Raw genomic sequence first — 14,856 nt, 5'->3', positions numbered from 1 at the left:
TTTATGTGATAGATTTATTATGTATCTATCCAACAGATTACAAAAAAAAAAAAAAAAATAAAAAAAATAAAATAAAAATAAAAATAAAATAAAAAATAAAAATAAAAATAGAAAAAAAAAAAAAAAATAATAAAAAAAAAAAAACCAATGTGTTAATATAAAAATAGAAATAACACATGTCCCACCAACAAAAAAAAAAAAAAAAAAAAAAAAAAAGTGTTTTTAATTAAAGTATGAAAAATACAGAAAGGAGAGTCAATTAAAAAAAAAATGATAATAATAATAATAATAATAATATTTATTATTAAAATAAATGATTAAAATTTACTTTTTTATTTTTTATTTCTTTAAATAATTATTTAAAATAAAGTAATAATTATTATTTATATATAAAATAATAAATTTTTATTTGTGTTTTTTATTTATTTGTTTTTTTTTTTTCTTTATTTCTTTTTAATATGTAATATACATTCTAATGCAAAATGATTTGATAATCTAGTTTGAGGAGTTGCACCCATTGGAACTATATTAGTTTCAGTACATTCCAATTTTAATAATTGATTTCTACCTTCATGATCACCAAAATTTGGAGATAATTTAAAGTTTAATATATAATCTACACGTTCTTTGAGTGAAGGTTTTTCAACACGTTGATTTAAAGATTGATGAATTGTATAACCTGGTGAAAATGGATTAGACTCTCTAAATAAATCAACAGGATTACCTAATATCTTTAACATATTATTATATTCATCAGTTTGTTTCAAATAAATTTGTATATTATTATTTTGTTGAATTTGTGATGATTCTATTGTATTAATTATATTTATATTTGAATTTTGTTGTTGTTGGGTTTGTTGTTGAGCTTGTTGTTGTTGTTGAGCTTGTTGTTGTTGTAATTGTTGTAATTGAGCTTGTTTTTTTTGTTGTTCTTTTAAATGATCAATATTTGTAAAATAATTTATATCAGTATTTGAATCTGAACCCCAATAAGAAGTTAATGGTGGTAAAATGATTTCTTCGATTTGTTCAGGTAAAATCAATGGTATGGGTATGATTTCTTTTGTATTTATTCTTGAACCTTTCATAATTTGGAAAACAGCTTTTGGATTAAAAGTGATCTCTAAAGAATATTTTAAACTTGTAAATAGTTGAAGATTAATTACATGAGTTCTTAAATCCACCCAATCTTGTTGTTCAATTTCCGATAGGGATGAACTAAACTCGGATCTTAATCTCTTTCTAAGATGATGACGCCAAAATTGAATACAATCCTTTCTAGTATAATGAAATATTAAATTAAAAGTCTCCAATACCACCTCTCTATAGATTTGTTCATCTTCATTAATATTTGACTGATATTGATTATGACGTTGAGTTAAATGTTCAATGATATCCTTCTTGATGATATAGGTGATCATTTCAGTGAGTACCAAAGATTTCATACGATTATTTTGTAATTGTGATCTTAGAATGCCTAAATATCTCATTGGAATATTTAAATCATTTAAATACTCTAACAATTGGTAACTAAAAGTTAGGGTGATCTCTTTACTATTGATTTTCTTTGCCAACTCTGGTATGATTTGTGAGAGAGTGATACTATTACTCTCATGATCGGAAATGACTTGCTCAACCTCTGCATTTAAATTGAAATCACCAACTAATAATAGAGCAGAGTTTGCAATGGTTGAAGATTGCATTGCCAATTCCGTTGAAATGAAATCACGAATCGATTGTAATTGTAATGTACGCACTGTTGCTGCTTTCCTTTGCTTATCATCACCATTCACCATTTGCCAAGCGATTGAGTTATCAGGATTAGCTTGTAAATTTGCATTGAAAACGTAAAGATAAGTATTCTCTTTAATGGTTGATATATCCAATTTCACACCTTGTACACCTTTACCATATTTTACATCAGATCCAATACCATTATTAAATTGTCTAAATTCATTCCATAGTGGTGGGAATCTACTTGCAAAGAATAATCCCGAATTTTCACCACATCTATCAATAATATAAGGATAATAAATCTTTAAATTCTTTATTAAAATATCTTTTGATGAATCTAAAAATACTTCTTGTAATAATATTATATCATATTTCTCTGAAAAATTAATTAAATTCTTTGAAATTTGTTCAATTCTTTTATTAATTAAATTTGAATTATTTAACATTTGATTATCTTTATCTTTATTTTGATCATTATTATTATTATTATTATTGCTATTATTGTTATTATTATTATTATTAATATTCATTAATTCTTTACCACTTTCTTTAACATTTATTGAACCAACATTAAATGAAAATATTCTAATTGAATCATCATTTATGAAAACTTGTTTTGGATCAGTTTTAATTGGTGGTATTGGTAATGGTGAATCAGGTATTTGTTTTGGAATTGTTTGACTATCACCTTCATTAATTGTGAATGATACTGATGAGATATTACCATCAGTATATTTCTCTTCAACATTGAAACCATTTGGACAATGATAGGTGAATGATGATTTACCCATTAATGGATTATTAAATTGAAATCTAAAATCAGATTTCGAACCTTGACTATGATAATGAATTACACCATCAGTACCCGTAGTGAAACCACTACTAACCGAACCAAATTCAATCATAGAATTGGGTGGTATACCCTCTGGTGGTGGTTCACACCATCTTCCACTATTTAAACATGTTTGATTCCTTCTTATTAAATGTTTACTTGTATTATTACGAATCGTTATAAATTGACCACGTGATCCTCTCTTTACATTTGCTTTCCAACCACCATCAACTCCAAATCCATCATTTGACCATGGTAATGGGAAATTATTTGAAAAAAATGATGGTAAACTTGATGAAAATGATGAATTTGGTGATGATATACTTGTACTACCACTACCACTAGTATTACTATTACTATTACTATTTATACCTGCAACTACTGGTATTGATGATGTTGATTGTGATGATGTATAATCATTATCTACAATTGAAAATATTGGTTTATTATTATTACCACTACTACTATTTAAATTATTACTACTTGTATTAATAATTTGTGGTGAATTTGTTTTTGAAATTGATGTAAATTGTGGTGACATACTTGGTGATGAACCATTACTACCACCACCACCATTACCACCACTGCTACCTATACTATTATTACTATTATTTAAACTATTATTATTATTATTATTATTACCACCACTACTACCATTACCACTATTTGATAATGAATTTTTATAAATTTTAAATTGAATTTCACCATTACTATCATTATTATGTATAAACATTAAAACTTCTGAATGAATTTGTTTATTAATTTCTCTTTGTGATAAATTTGATTTAACATTTAATAATGATGAATTTTGTTGTGGTTGTACTTGAATACTACAACTATGTTGTGACCAATATGGTGTTGACCATTCAATTATAATATAAACTAATGGATCCCAAAGTTTTAATGATTGTAAATGAGTTAATGATTGAATTGATCCAACATTAATCGGTGAACTTGATGGTGGTAATACTATATAAATTACTGATCCTTTTGTACCTGTCATAAATGCATTACTTTCTGTTCCAAATTCTATGCTTGATTTTGGTGGTATAATCTCTTTTTTTTTTTTTTTTTTTTTTTTTTTTTTTTTCACAAAATAAAATGTCAACAATCACACCACTTGTAGGGGGGGAAAAACATAAAATAATTAAACTTGTTAACATACCTGGTGGGATTAATCTTAACATTCCCTGTTGTAATTTACATGATATTCTTTGTAATTGAAAATCTGTTTCATTGGTTATACTAATTAAACTTGATCTTGTTGCTTTTCTTAATTCAACTTTCCAATCATTTTGATTTTTATTCATTTTTTTTTATTGAATAATTAAATAGAAGAAAAAAAAAAAAAGACAAAAAAAAAAAAAAAACAAATAAATCCCTTTATCGATAATGTGGTTGTATAATTAAAAAAAAAAAAAAAAAAAAAAAAAAAAAAAAAATAAATTATTGTTTTTTCAATAAAAAAAAAATAAAAAAAAATAAAAAAAATAAAAAAAAATTAAAAAAATAAAATTGTTTTTTTTTTATTTTAAATGAAAAATCTATTTCTCTCGCTTTTTTTAGTTTTGTTTATTATTACTGAATTTTTTTGAATTTTTTTTTATTTTTTAAATTGATGTTGTTGAATTAATATTACTATTTAAACAATAAGATGAATAATATTGATTAACATTTTTTTGTTTATATAATTGTTTTCTAACTATTTTTCTTTTTTCTAATAAAATTTTTTGAGCAACTTCTAATGAAACACGTCTTGAGTAAGCTATCCAACAGATTGCGATTGCACCTGAACGACCTCTACCAGCTTTACAATGAATATAAACACGATTTCCTAATTCGATTTGTTTTAAAATGAATTGAATTGATTTCTCAATGATTTCAACATCTGGTTCGAAATGATCAACCACTGGCACATACAATTGTTGCATACCATATTGAGTGTAATGTTGAGTTGGTCCTTGATATTCATCACAAAGATTAACGATTGAATTGATTTTATATTTGTAAAATAGTAATGTTACATCTGATCCCATTGGCATTGCACCCAAATAAACGTTATCATCCAATTGACTTATGAAAGGTCCTCTAAGACCTGCAATTTGTAATCCTAATCTTATTGGGTTGGTCATAAAATGATATAACCTACCAAAATATCTTGCAAATCCAACTGGTAATCTTGCTTTTGAAAATAAATAAATTGTAACAACTATCTTTATTGGTATTAATATACCTAATATATTCATTAAATATGTACTACCACTATCATTATTAATATTTTCTATTATTATTCCTTCATTTTCATTCATTATTAATTATTATTATTTTTATTTTCTATTGTAATTTTATATATTTAATTTTATAATTATTTAAATTTAGTATTAATTAAAAAAAAAAAATAAAAAAAAAAAATAAAAAATAAAATAAAATAAAATAAAAAGAAAAAAAAAAAAATTAAAAAAAAAAAAAAAAAAAAAATGAAATAAAAAAAAATTAAATTAAATAAAATAAAAAAAAAAACCATGTATGTACTGACTTTTTTTTAAAAGTTAATTGAAATAATTATGGGTTAATTTCTTATGAAATTTTAATTTTTATATAAAAATAAATAAAAAAAATAAAAAATAAAAAAAATAAAAAAATAAATTAAATAATTTATCTCTATTTCATTTCAAAAGAAAAAAAAAAAAAAATACATATACAATATATAATCTAATGAAATAAAATAAAATAAATAAATAAATAAAATAAAATAAAATTAGAATTTTTTTTTTTTTTTTTTTTTTTATTTTTTTTTTTCCAATTTTCAAAATGAGAACCTTTTTTGGTTTTTAAAAAATCTATAAATGAATTCGTTCGTGTGTATTTTTTTAAACAAATTGAAATTTCTAAAAATAATTTCTGGAATGGAATTGAAATATTTTAATTTTTTTTTGATTCTGGAGTGATCATCTACCCCTTCAAATTTTGTTTTTTTTTTTATTTTTTTTTTTCAAATTTTTTTTTTTTTATTTTTTTTTTTTATAATTCCAATTTTTTTTTTTTTTTTTCATTATTTTAAAATAATTTTAATAATAATAATTTAAAAATGTCAAAAAATATATTAGTTTTAGGTGGATCAGGTGCTTTAGGTGCTGAAGTTGTTAAATTTTTTAAATCAAAGAGTTGGAATACAATTTCAATTGATTTCCGTGAAAATCCAAATGCTGATCATTCTTTTACAATTAAAGATTCAGGTGAAGAAGAAATTAAATCAGTAATTGAAAAAATCAATTCAAAAAGTAAGTTTATATTATTGAAAAAAAAAAAAAAAAAAAAAAATACTAATATTATTATTATTTATTATTATTTATTATTTTTTTTTTTTTTATAAAAAAACTAAAAGGTATTAAAGTTGATACATTTGTATGTGCAGCAGGTGGTTGGTCAGGTGGTAATGCATCAAGTGATGAATTTTTAAAATCAGTTAAAGGAATGATCGATATGAATTTATATTCAGCATTTGCATCAGCACATATTGGAGCTAAACTTTTAAATCAAGGTGGTTTATTCGTTTTAACAGGTGCATCAGCAGCATTGAATAGAACATCAGGTATGATTGCCTATGGTGCAACCAAAGCAGCAACTCATCACATTATTAAAGATTTAGCAAGTGAAAATGGTGGTCTCCCAGCCGGTTCAACTTCATTAGGTATCTTACCAGTTACATTAGATACTCCAACCAATCGTAAATACATGTCTGATGCTAACTTTGATGATTGGACACCACTCTCTGAAGTCGCTGAAAAATTATTTGAATGGTCAACAAACTCTGATTCAAGACCAACCAATGGTTCTTTAGTTAAATTTGAAACTAAAAGTAAAGTTACCACTTGGACAAATTTGTAAAAAAAAAAATAAAAAAATAAAAAATAATAATAATAATAATAGATTAAATTAAAAATAATAATTTATTTATTTGTTTGTTTATTATTATTATTTGATTTTAATAATAATAATTTATCTTGAGTTGTATATAAATCGATACCAGATTCCATACTTTCTAAAATCATAGTTAACATACTATCTTTATAATATGGGTCATCTCTTAATTTATCTAAATCATCACCAAATTGATTTGTCATTCTATCTACATAAAAGTCTCTAAAACTTTTGTTTATCTTATTATTATTATTATTATTATTATTGTTTATATTGTTTTCATCAGATTTATTTGTTGATTTCTTATCATTTAGTTTTATTTGTTGATCAGTTTGATTTATTATATTTTGATTATTTTTTTGAATATCTTTCCAAAGTGTTAAATCACTGTATGTTGAAATTGTGTTTGAGGTGGAGGAGGAAGAGGAGGAAGATTGATTAAATGATAACTGATTGAATAATGTTGATAATGAGAATTTATTATCAGTTTGTAATGATAAAGTTTTTCTTAATAATAATAATAATCTAGTTGAGAGAATTGAAGATTTGTCAATAAAGTAATCTTTTTCTTGTTCAGTTTTCTTTGAGATTCTTTTCTTATTTGGGTAATTTAATGATGATGTTATACTACTATTATTATTATTAACTAATAAATTTAATAAATCTTTTGTACTTTTAATTATATCCCCTTCTTCTTCTTCTTCATCATCTTCATTTTCTTTTTGACCCTTTTGACTTTTTTTAGTTTTTGTATCAATATCCATTAAAACTTTATCTACTTCCTCTTCATCTTCCTCTTCTTCCTCACTTGAACTTTCAGCAGATGAGTTGTTATCACTTTCATCACTACTACTGCTTTCTTTTTTATTGGTTTTATTTTTATCTTTATTTTCAGTTTCTTTATCACTGTCACTACTTTCACTATCACTACTATCACTACTATCACTTTCTTTTTTTTTTTTATCACTGTCAGCTTCGCTTTCGCTATCACTATCAGTTTCGCTTTCGCTATCACTTTTATTTATCTTTTTTTTATCTTGGTTTTTTTCACTTTCACTTTCACTTTCACTTTCACTACTGCTACTATTTTCACTTTCACTTTCACTTTCACTTTCACTACTGCTACTCTTTTCACTTTCACTTTCACTTTCACTGCTACTACTTTCACTTTCACTTTCACTTTGTTTTTTTGAAAGTTTTGAAAGTTTGTGTGAGGTTGATTTTGATTTTTTAGAGTCTACTTCAGATTCTGAAGAAGATGATTCATGTTTTCTTTTTGATGAATTTATTTTAGTTTCTGGTTTTTTGTTTTTATTCTTTTTTACTTCAATACTGCTGCTGCTTTCATCACTACTACTACTACTTTCATCACTGCTTTCTATTTTCTTTTTTGCCATTTCTATATATTTTACAATGTCGGTTTTGAAATAATTATTATTGGTAATTGTGGAAAATGAAAAAAAAAAAAAAAAAAAATTCGTTTTTCGTTTTTTTAAAAGTTTTTTTTTATTTTTATTTATTTTTATTTTTATTAATTTTTTTTTTTTTTTTTTTTTTCAATTTTTGAGATATTTCAATAATATGATCCAAAAAAAAAAAAAAAAATTTAAGATTAAAAAAAAAAAAAAAAAAAAAATAAATTTAATCAATTAAAACTAAATAAAGAAAAGAAGTGCAGCAAAGTAAACGGGTTTGATGAAAAAAGAATAAATTGATTTTTTTTATTTTTTTTATTTTTTTTTTTTTATTTTTATTTTTATTTTTCCAGTCTTTACAAAGACTAAATTCATAAAAATAATTTAATTTTTTAATTTCCCATCCACCAACATTTATTAATTTTAAAAAAAACATTAAAATAAAAATTATTATAGAATAATTAACAATCTTATTAAAATAAATAAATAAATAAATAAATAAATAAATAAATAAATAAATAAATAAATAAATAAATAAAAAAATAAATAAATAAAAAATAAAAAATAAATAATTTAATTAGTTTAAGTTACAATAGAAATAAAATAAAATAAAATAAAATAAAATAAAATTTAATAAAATAAAAATAAAAATAAAAATAAAATAAAATGATTTCAAAATTAAGTGAATTAAGTGATATAGAATTGAATCAAAAAGTTTCAAAAAGTCCTGAAAATATTGAATCATTTGGTTCATATTATTCAAGTGGTTCAATTGTTCGTGAAGTTATACCAAATATTGAAGTTAAGAAAGGTCCTAAATTATAATTTCCAGTTACTTATGAATCAATTGAAAAAATAATTGAAAAATGTGAACTAGCACCATTTGGTAAAGGTGAACAAACCATTGTAGATACTAATGTTAGAAAAGTATGGCAAATGGATCCAAAAATATTAAAAACACCAACTATAATCAATAAAATAGTTTCAGAATATATTTTACCAAGTGTATGCTCAGATTTAGGGTTAGCTAAAAAGGATAAAGTTAAAGCAAACCTATATAAACTATTAATTTATAATAAAGGATCATTCTTTTTATCACATAAAGATACAGAAAAAGAAGATAAAATGTTTGGTACATTAGTTGTAAATTTACCTTCATCTCATTTAGGTGGTGATTTATATATTAGACATTCAGGTAATGAAGTAAAAGTATCAATGGATGATAGTAGTAATATTAGTGGTGTTGGTAGTGGTAGTGGTGAAAGTGCCAATAAAACAATTAAATATTGTGCATTCTATGCAGATTGCGAACATGAAGTTAAAGAAATTACAGAGGGAACACGTATATGTTTAGTTTATAATTTAATTAAATCTGATTCTTCCACATCAACAACTATAGATATTGGATCAATTATTAAATCAAATAAAATTATACCAACTATTGAGGAGGGTATTATTGAATATTTTGAAAAAAAACAAAGAAATAATCAAATAAATTCATCACTTTTCTTAGTACTTGATCAGAGTTATCCACCTGCTAGTTTTGGATTCAAGAAATTGAAAAATAGGGATATAGTACTTACAAGTTTTTTCGATTCAATTAAATCAAAATTATCAGTTCAAGTTACATTAGGTATTATTCATATCACTGAGGAAGGTACTTTATATGAAGATCGTGCTTGTGTAAGTGATATTCCTAGTTCTGACTTGGGTGAAACTAAGGAATGTGTATCTTATTCCATTTATTGTGGAGAAATGTGTAATTTGGGGGTGGTCAAATAGGTGGTAGGTACCTGTTGAAGTAGTTGTTGGCTCATTAAAAGGTACTCCATCTTATAAAAAGTTAGTTACTGAGAAAACCGGTAATGAAGGTAGTGAATATGAAAAATTATATCATAGAGCTTGTATAATTTTAACTCCAACTACTCCATATAAACCAATTAAATTAAATCAAGGTAATAAAGAACAACAAACACAACAACAACCACAACAACAACCACAACAATAACCACAACAACAACCACAACAACCACAACAACCACAACAACAAGAGCAACCACAACAACAACCACAACAACCACAACAACTACAACAAGAGAAACAAGAGCAACAACCACAACAAGAGCAACAACCACAACAAGAGCAACAAACACAACAACAACCACAACAACCACAACAACCACAACAACCACAACAACCACAACAACCACATCAAGAGCAACAACAAAAACAAGAGCAACAAAATGATACAACATCAACTTCAACTACTAATACTAGTACTGCACCAAGTACCTCAAGTACAACCCCAACTGAAACTACATCAGCCAGTAATGCTGAAATTAAAGATCAACCACTTAAAAAACAAAAATTAGAAAAAAATAAAATAAAATAAAAATAATAATCTTTTTAAAATATAAATATATTTAAATTATATGAAAAATAAAAATAAAAAAAAAACTTTATTTTTAGAACATTTTTAAAAATGTGAATAAAAAATTAGGTGTCGGAAAATGGTGTTTTGGATTAGTGGGACATTTTTTTGAAAAATTTCAACACCTAATTTTTTATTTTCCAAAAATATCTTTTTTTTTTTTTTATTTTTTTTATTTCTCATTTTGTTTTCGATTACTCCTTCTTTGTAAACCCATAAATTTTTTTTTTTGAAATGGTTCTAAGATGCTGACACATATTTTAATATATTTGACTGAAAAAAAAAAAACTATAAAAACTAAAAAATTTTATTATTATTTTTATTATTATTTAAAATAAAGCATTAATAAAATAGAAAAAAAAAAAAATATATATATATATATAAATAAAAAAAATGACAAAATTAGTTACAGTTTTTGGAGCAACAGGTCAACAAGGTAGTTCAGTTGTTAGGGAATTATTAAAAAATGGTAATTTTAAAGTTCGTGCATTAACAAGAGATCCAAGTAGTGAAGCATCAAAATCATTAAAAGAGTTGGGAGCTGAAGTTGTAAAATCAAATGATACCGATTCAAAAGAAGCTATTCAAGAAGTTTTAAAAGGTAGTGATGCTGTATTTGCTTTAACAATTGCTTTTGCACAAAATGAAACCGATGTTGGTAAAAAGATAGCTGATGCTGCATTCGGTGCTGGTGTTAAACACTTTGTATTCAGTGGTCTTCCTCCATGTAATAAGATTTCAAATGGTCGTATCATCGTACCACATTTTGACCAAAAATATTTAGTTGAAGAATATGTTAGAGAATTATCTGAATCCAATCCATCATTTATCAGTTCATTCGTTTATGCACCATTTTATTATCAAAATTTTAAATCATTCGTACCAAAAAAGAATGAAAATGGTGATGGTGGTTATACAATCTCTTTACCATCAAATGGCAAACCAATGGATATGGGTGATGTTGATAATATCGGTGCAATAGTATGTGAAATCCTATTAAATGAAAATAAATATTCTGGTGTTGTTGTACCATTCTCTGGTGGAGCTCTTTCTGGTCCTGAAATTGCCAATATCTTCTCCAAAGTATCTGGTAAATCTGTTACATTCAAATTTATACCACCTTCAATATTCCGTACATTTGGATTCCCAAATGCTAATGATTTAGCTTCAATGTTTGAATTTTACAATGAATTTGGTGTATTCAATGATTTAGATCAATCAATTGCTTCAAAAATTACAAAATTCACAACATTTGGAGAATATTTAAAAAATTCAAATTTTAAATTAGATTAAAAAAAAAAAAAAAAAAAAATCAAAATAATATTAATAAAAACAAAATATTTGAATTAAATTTATTTATTTTATTTTATTTTTTTATTTTCTATTAATTTTTTATTAATTTAAAATTACCATCTTCATCTTTATGTAAATAACCTTTTTTAAAATAATAATTTAAAATATAATAATCTTTGGATGAAATTGCATTGTTTAAATTATAAGGTGTAATTATGAATAAAGATGGTTTATACTTTATAAGGATATCAAAGATTGGTATTGATTTTGAAAGAAATGGTAAACTATTATCAAAGGCAGTTTGAAAAGGTTTTGAAATATCAACATTTGGATGATTTTCACAAATATATTCAATCATTGGATAATTATTCCAATAAGTAAAATCATTTGAAATTTCCTTTATATTATATTGATTTATAATGAATGAAACTATATCTTTTCTATTTAAAATTATTGAATAACCTAAAATATTACTTAAAATTTTCTTAAAAATTATAATATCAATTTTATTATCCAATACTTTTAATTCAATTTGTTGTAAATATTCATTTAAATTGGATTGAATATATTCTAAATTTGTACTATAATTAATTAACTTTTTTAAAAGGGTAAAACCAATTTGTAAAAGTTCATTAAAAATGAAATATCTGTCATTTTTTAAATAAATTGGGAAATATTTTCTAAATAATTTAATTCTATTTATATTAATTAGGTAGTTGATTGTATTATCAGTTATTGATGTACTATTGATTATAATTGTTTCTAATATTTCATCAAATGATCTACCTTCTTCAAATATAAATTCAAATGTACAAATTTTATTTAAATCATTTAAATTTGCTTTATTTCCTAAAAGTGAATCATTTTTAAAATATGCAAAATATTTTGAAGATTTAAAATTTAAATAGAATCCAATATGATAAACTGAATTTTCCAATAAAATTGATTTCTTTTTAATTTGATTTTTAATTTCAATTAATTCTGAAATTGAAATACCTTTAAATTTAATCAAAATTTTAAATAAATAATTAATTATAAATTGATAATTTGGTAGTGGTCTTGTTGGTCTTTTTGGTTTTGTTGATATTGCTGTTGTTGTTGTTGCTGTTGTTGATGATGATGATGATGTTTTTTTAACGATTTTTGGATTTAAAGTTAACCAAAATTTTAAATAATTCTTTACAATTTCAAGTTGATCATCGTCTTGTATTAATTCAAATTGATTATTAAAAAATTTCTTTATAAATGCTTCCCATGATCTTGAGAATTGTCTTGAGATTGGTGGTGAAAAGATATCGATTGAATTAATTACTGATTTAATTTTTGTAATATCAAATTCATTAATTGATTCAAAGATAGTTTCAAATGATTCTTTTATATCAGTTTCAAGGGGAAATGGATTTGATATATCTAAAAATTGACTAAAATTTATAATTGTACTTTTGAATTTTAAATTTTCTTTTTGATTATTTTCATTTTGAAAACGTTCATATAAATTAAAATTATTATTTTTATTATTATTATTATTAATTTTAACATTGTTTTTATTGTTTATTTTATTTATTTTTTCATCTTGATCAAATGCTATTAAATTTTTCCATAATTTCTTTTTTAATTCTATTATAAATGGTGTTGCAATACTTTTATTACTATTATTATTATTTATACGATCAATAGCATTTAACCAATAATTATTTTTATCCATTAATAAAATGTCATTACTTTTCATTGGTTCAATTGTTAATGAAATCATATTCGAATTCCATTCTTTAGGAAATTCAAATAAATTATATAATTGAATGTTTAATGATTGTTTTAATTTAGTTATTGATTTTTCATATAGTTCTTTATTATCATTAACAATTTCAAATATTAAAATTCTAATTCTATTTAATAAAACTTTATTCTTTCTCCAATTATTCCATTTAATTTCATTTAAAAATTTAATAATAAAATTAATAATATCATTGGTATTAATTTTATTATTTTTTAAATCAATAATTAAATTATCAATTTTATTTAATATTCCAACTGTATTTAATCTTAAGAATCCACTATCATTAAAACCTTTAAAATCATCATCCTTTTCAATTAATTCATAATATTTAAAATAATAAAAACTATATAATTTCATTGAATTTTCCTTTTTAACAATTGATTTAATAAATTGTTTTATTTTTTCATAATCACTAATTTTTGAATTAATTTCCAATTCTTTTACCATTGTTGTAACTTCTTCAGTTGCTGTTGTTGTTGGGATACATTGATTTAAATTGTACGCTTTATCATTATTTACTACAAAAATTTCTAAATCATATTTATAATAATTATGAAACCCATATTGATTATATAAAAAAATTTTATTTTCCAAAATGTATGATATCATACTATCTTTATCATTATTATTATATTGTAAGCACCATTCTATTGAGTTGGTTTTAATATAATTTGTTATTATTTTATCTTTATCATTATTAATATAATTATTATTATTATTATTATTATTATTATTATTATTATTATTATTATTATTATTATTATTATTATTATTATTATTATTATTATTATTATTATTATCTTTATTTATATATTTATTTAATAAATCTAATGTTAATGTTGAACATTTTTTAATTGAAAATGAAATATGACTTGAAGTGATTTTAAATTTTTTAATTGATTCTGATAATAGTATTTGTAAAAATTGATGATTATCAAGTCTTACTAATAATCTAACATGTTGATTTTCAAATAGAATTTGGTATTGATTAATTAATAATTTAAAGATAATTAAATGATTATTTGTTATTTTTGAAGGTCCACCGAGGATTTTGACAGATTTAATGAAATTACAGATATCACTATTTCTAATATCAATATATTGGTTTTTTTCCAATTTAAATTTTATTAAATCTAATAAATTATTTTTTATCATCCATTTAAATGAGTAAACATTCTCAAATTTAATTCTATTTTCAGTAAAATATTTTGAATGATTTTGAAATTCAATATCCATATTCAACATTAAATAAAAGATTTGTCTTTTTAAAAAATTATTTTTAAAAACTTTCCAAAATAAAATTTCGTTATAATCCATTGGTTGTTGTTGTATGATTTCTCTCTTTAATTTTGTTAAATCTTCATTCATTTCTTTATGTATTCTTATTGTTTTTAAAAAAAAAAAAAAAAAAAAAATTGAAAATAAAAAATGAAAAAAAAAAAAGATAATCAAA

At 22.4% G+C, this 14,856-nt stretch overlaps 7 protein-coding genes across 7 annotated transcripts; 3 read left to right on the top strand and 4 right to left on the bottom strand.

Moving 5' to 3' along the window:
- Positions 1-443: 443 nt before the first annotated feature.
- On the bottom strand, positions 444-3,876 carry DDB_G0272682 (endonuclease/exonuclease/phosphatase domain-containing protein; the record flags this gene model as incomplete). Its single annotated transcript, XM_001134621.1, has 2 exons — positions 444-3,622; positions 3,732-3,876. 2 exons carry the CDS (start codon positions 3,874-3,876, stop codon positions 444-446), a joined length of 3,324 nt encoding a protein of 1,107 aa, XP_001134621.1.
- Positions 3,877-4,176: 300 nt separating this feature from the next.
- Positions 4,177-4,875, bottom strand: plip (phosphatidylinositol phosphatase; the record flags this gene model as incomplete). The annotated part of the gene is made up of 1 exon (XM_639812.1): positions 4,177-4,875. One exon carries the CDS (start codon positions 4,873-4,875, stop codon positions 4,177-4,179), a length of 699 nt encoding a protein of 232 aa, XP_644904.1.
- A 779-nt stretch (positions 4,876-5,654) lies between these two features.
- On the top strand, positions 5,655-6,454 carry qdpr (dihydropteridine reductase; the record flags this gene model as incomplete). Its single annotated transcript, XM_639811.1, has 2 exons — positions 5,655-5,847; positions 5,952-6,454. The coding sequence occupies 2 exons, from the start codon at positions 5,655-5,657 to the stop codon at positions 6,452-6,454; spliced, it is 696 nt and encodes a 231-aa protein (XP_644903.1).
- Positions 6,455-6,516: 62 nt separating this feature from the next.
- Positions 6,517-7,884, bottom strand: DDB_G0272686 (hypothetical protein; the record flags this gene model as incomplete). The annotated part of the gene is made up of 1 exon (XM_639810.1): positions 6,517-7,884. The coding sequence occupies one exon, from the start codon at positions 7,882-7,884 to the stop codon at positions 6,517-6,519; it is 1,368 nt and encodes a 455-aa protein (XP_644902.1).
- Positions 7,885-8,568: 684 nt separating this feature from the next.
- Positions 8,569-10,294, top strand: DDB_G0272979 (hypothetical protein; the record flags this gene model as incomplete). Its single annotated transcript, XM_639809.1, has 4 exons — positions 8,569-8,680; positions 8,735-9,585; positions 9,746-9,857; positions 9,954-10,294. The coding sequence occupies 4 exons, from the start codon at positions 8,569-8,571 to the stop codon at positions 10,292-10,294; spliced, it is 1,416 nt and encodes a 471-aa protein (XP_644901.1).
- Positions 10,295-10,726: 432 nt separating this feature from the next.
- Positions 10,727-11,626, top strand: DDB_G0272688 (NmrA-like protein; the record flags this gene model as incomplete). Its single annotated transcript, XM_639808.1, has 1 exon — positions 10,727-11,626. The coding sequence occupies one exon, from the start codon at positions 10,727-10,729 to the stop codon at positions 11,624-11,626; it is 900 nt and encodes a 299-aa protein (XP_644900.1).
- A 91-nt stretch (positions 11,627-11,717) lies between these two features.
- Positions 11,718-14,771, bottom strand: DDB_G0272977 (hypothetical protein; the record flags this gene model as incomplete). The annotated part of the gene is made up of 1 exon (XM_639807.1): positions 11,718-14,771. The coding sequence occupies one exon, from the start codon at positions 14,769-14,771 to the stop codon at positions 11,718-11,720; it is 3,054 nt and encodes a 1,017-aa protein (XP_644899.1).
- Positions 14,772-14,856: the final 85 nt, after the last annotated feature.

The sequence above is a fragment of the Dictyostelium discoideum genome (assembly GCF_000004695.1).
Source record: "Dictyostelium discoideum AX4 chromosome 2 chromosome, whole genome shotgun sequence".
NCBI lineage: Eukaryota > Evosea > Eumycetozoa > Dictyosteliales > Dictyosteliaceae > Dictyostelium > Dictyostelium discoideum.
The sequence above is the reverse complement of the archived record's forward strand: the minus strand, read 5'-3'. Positions and strand labels throughout refer to the sequence as shown.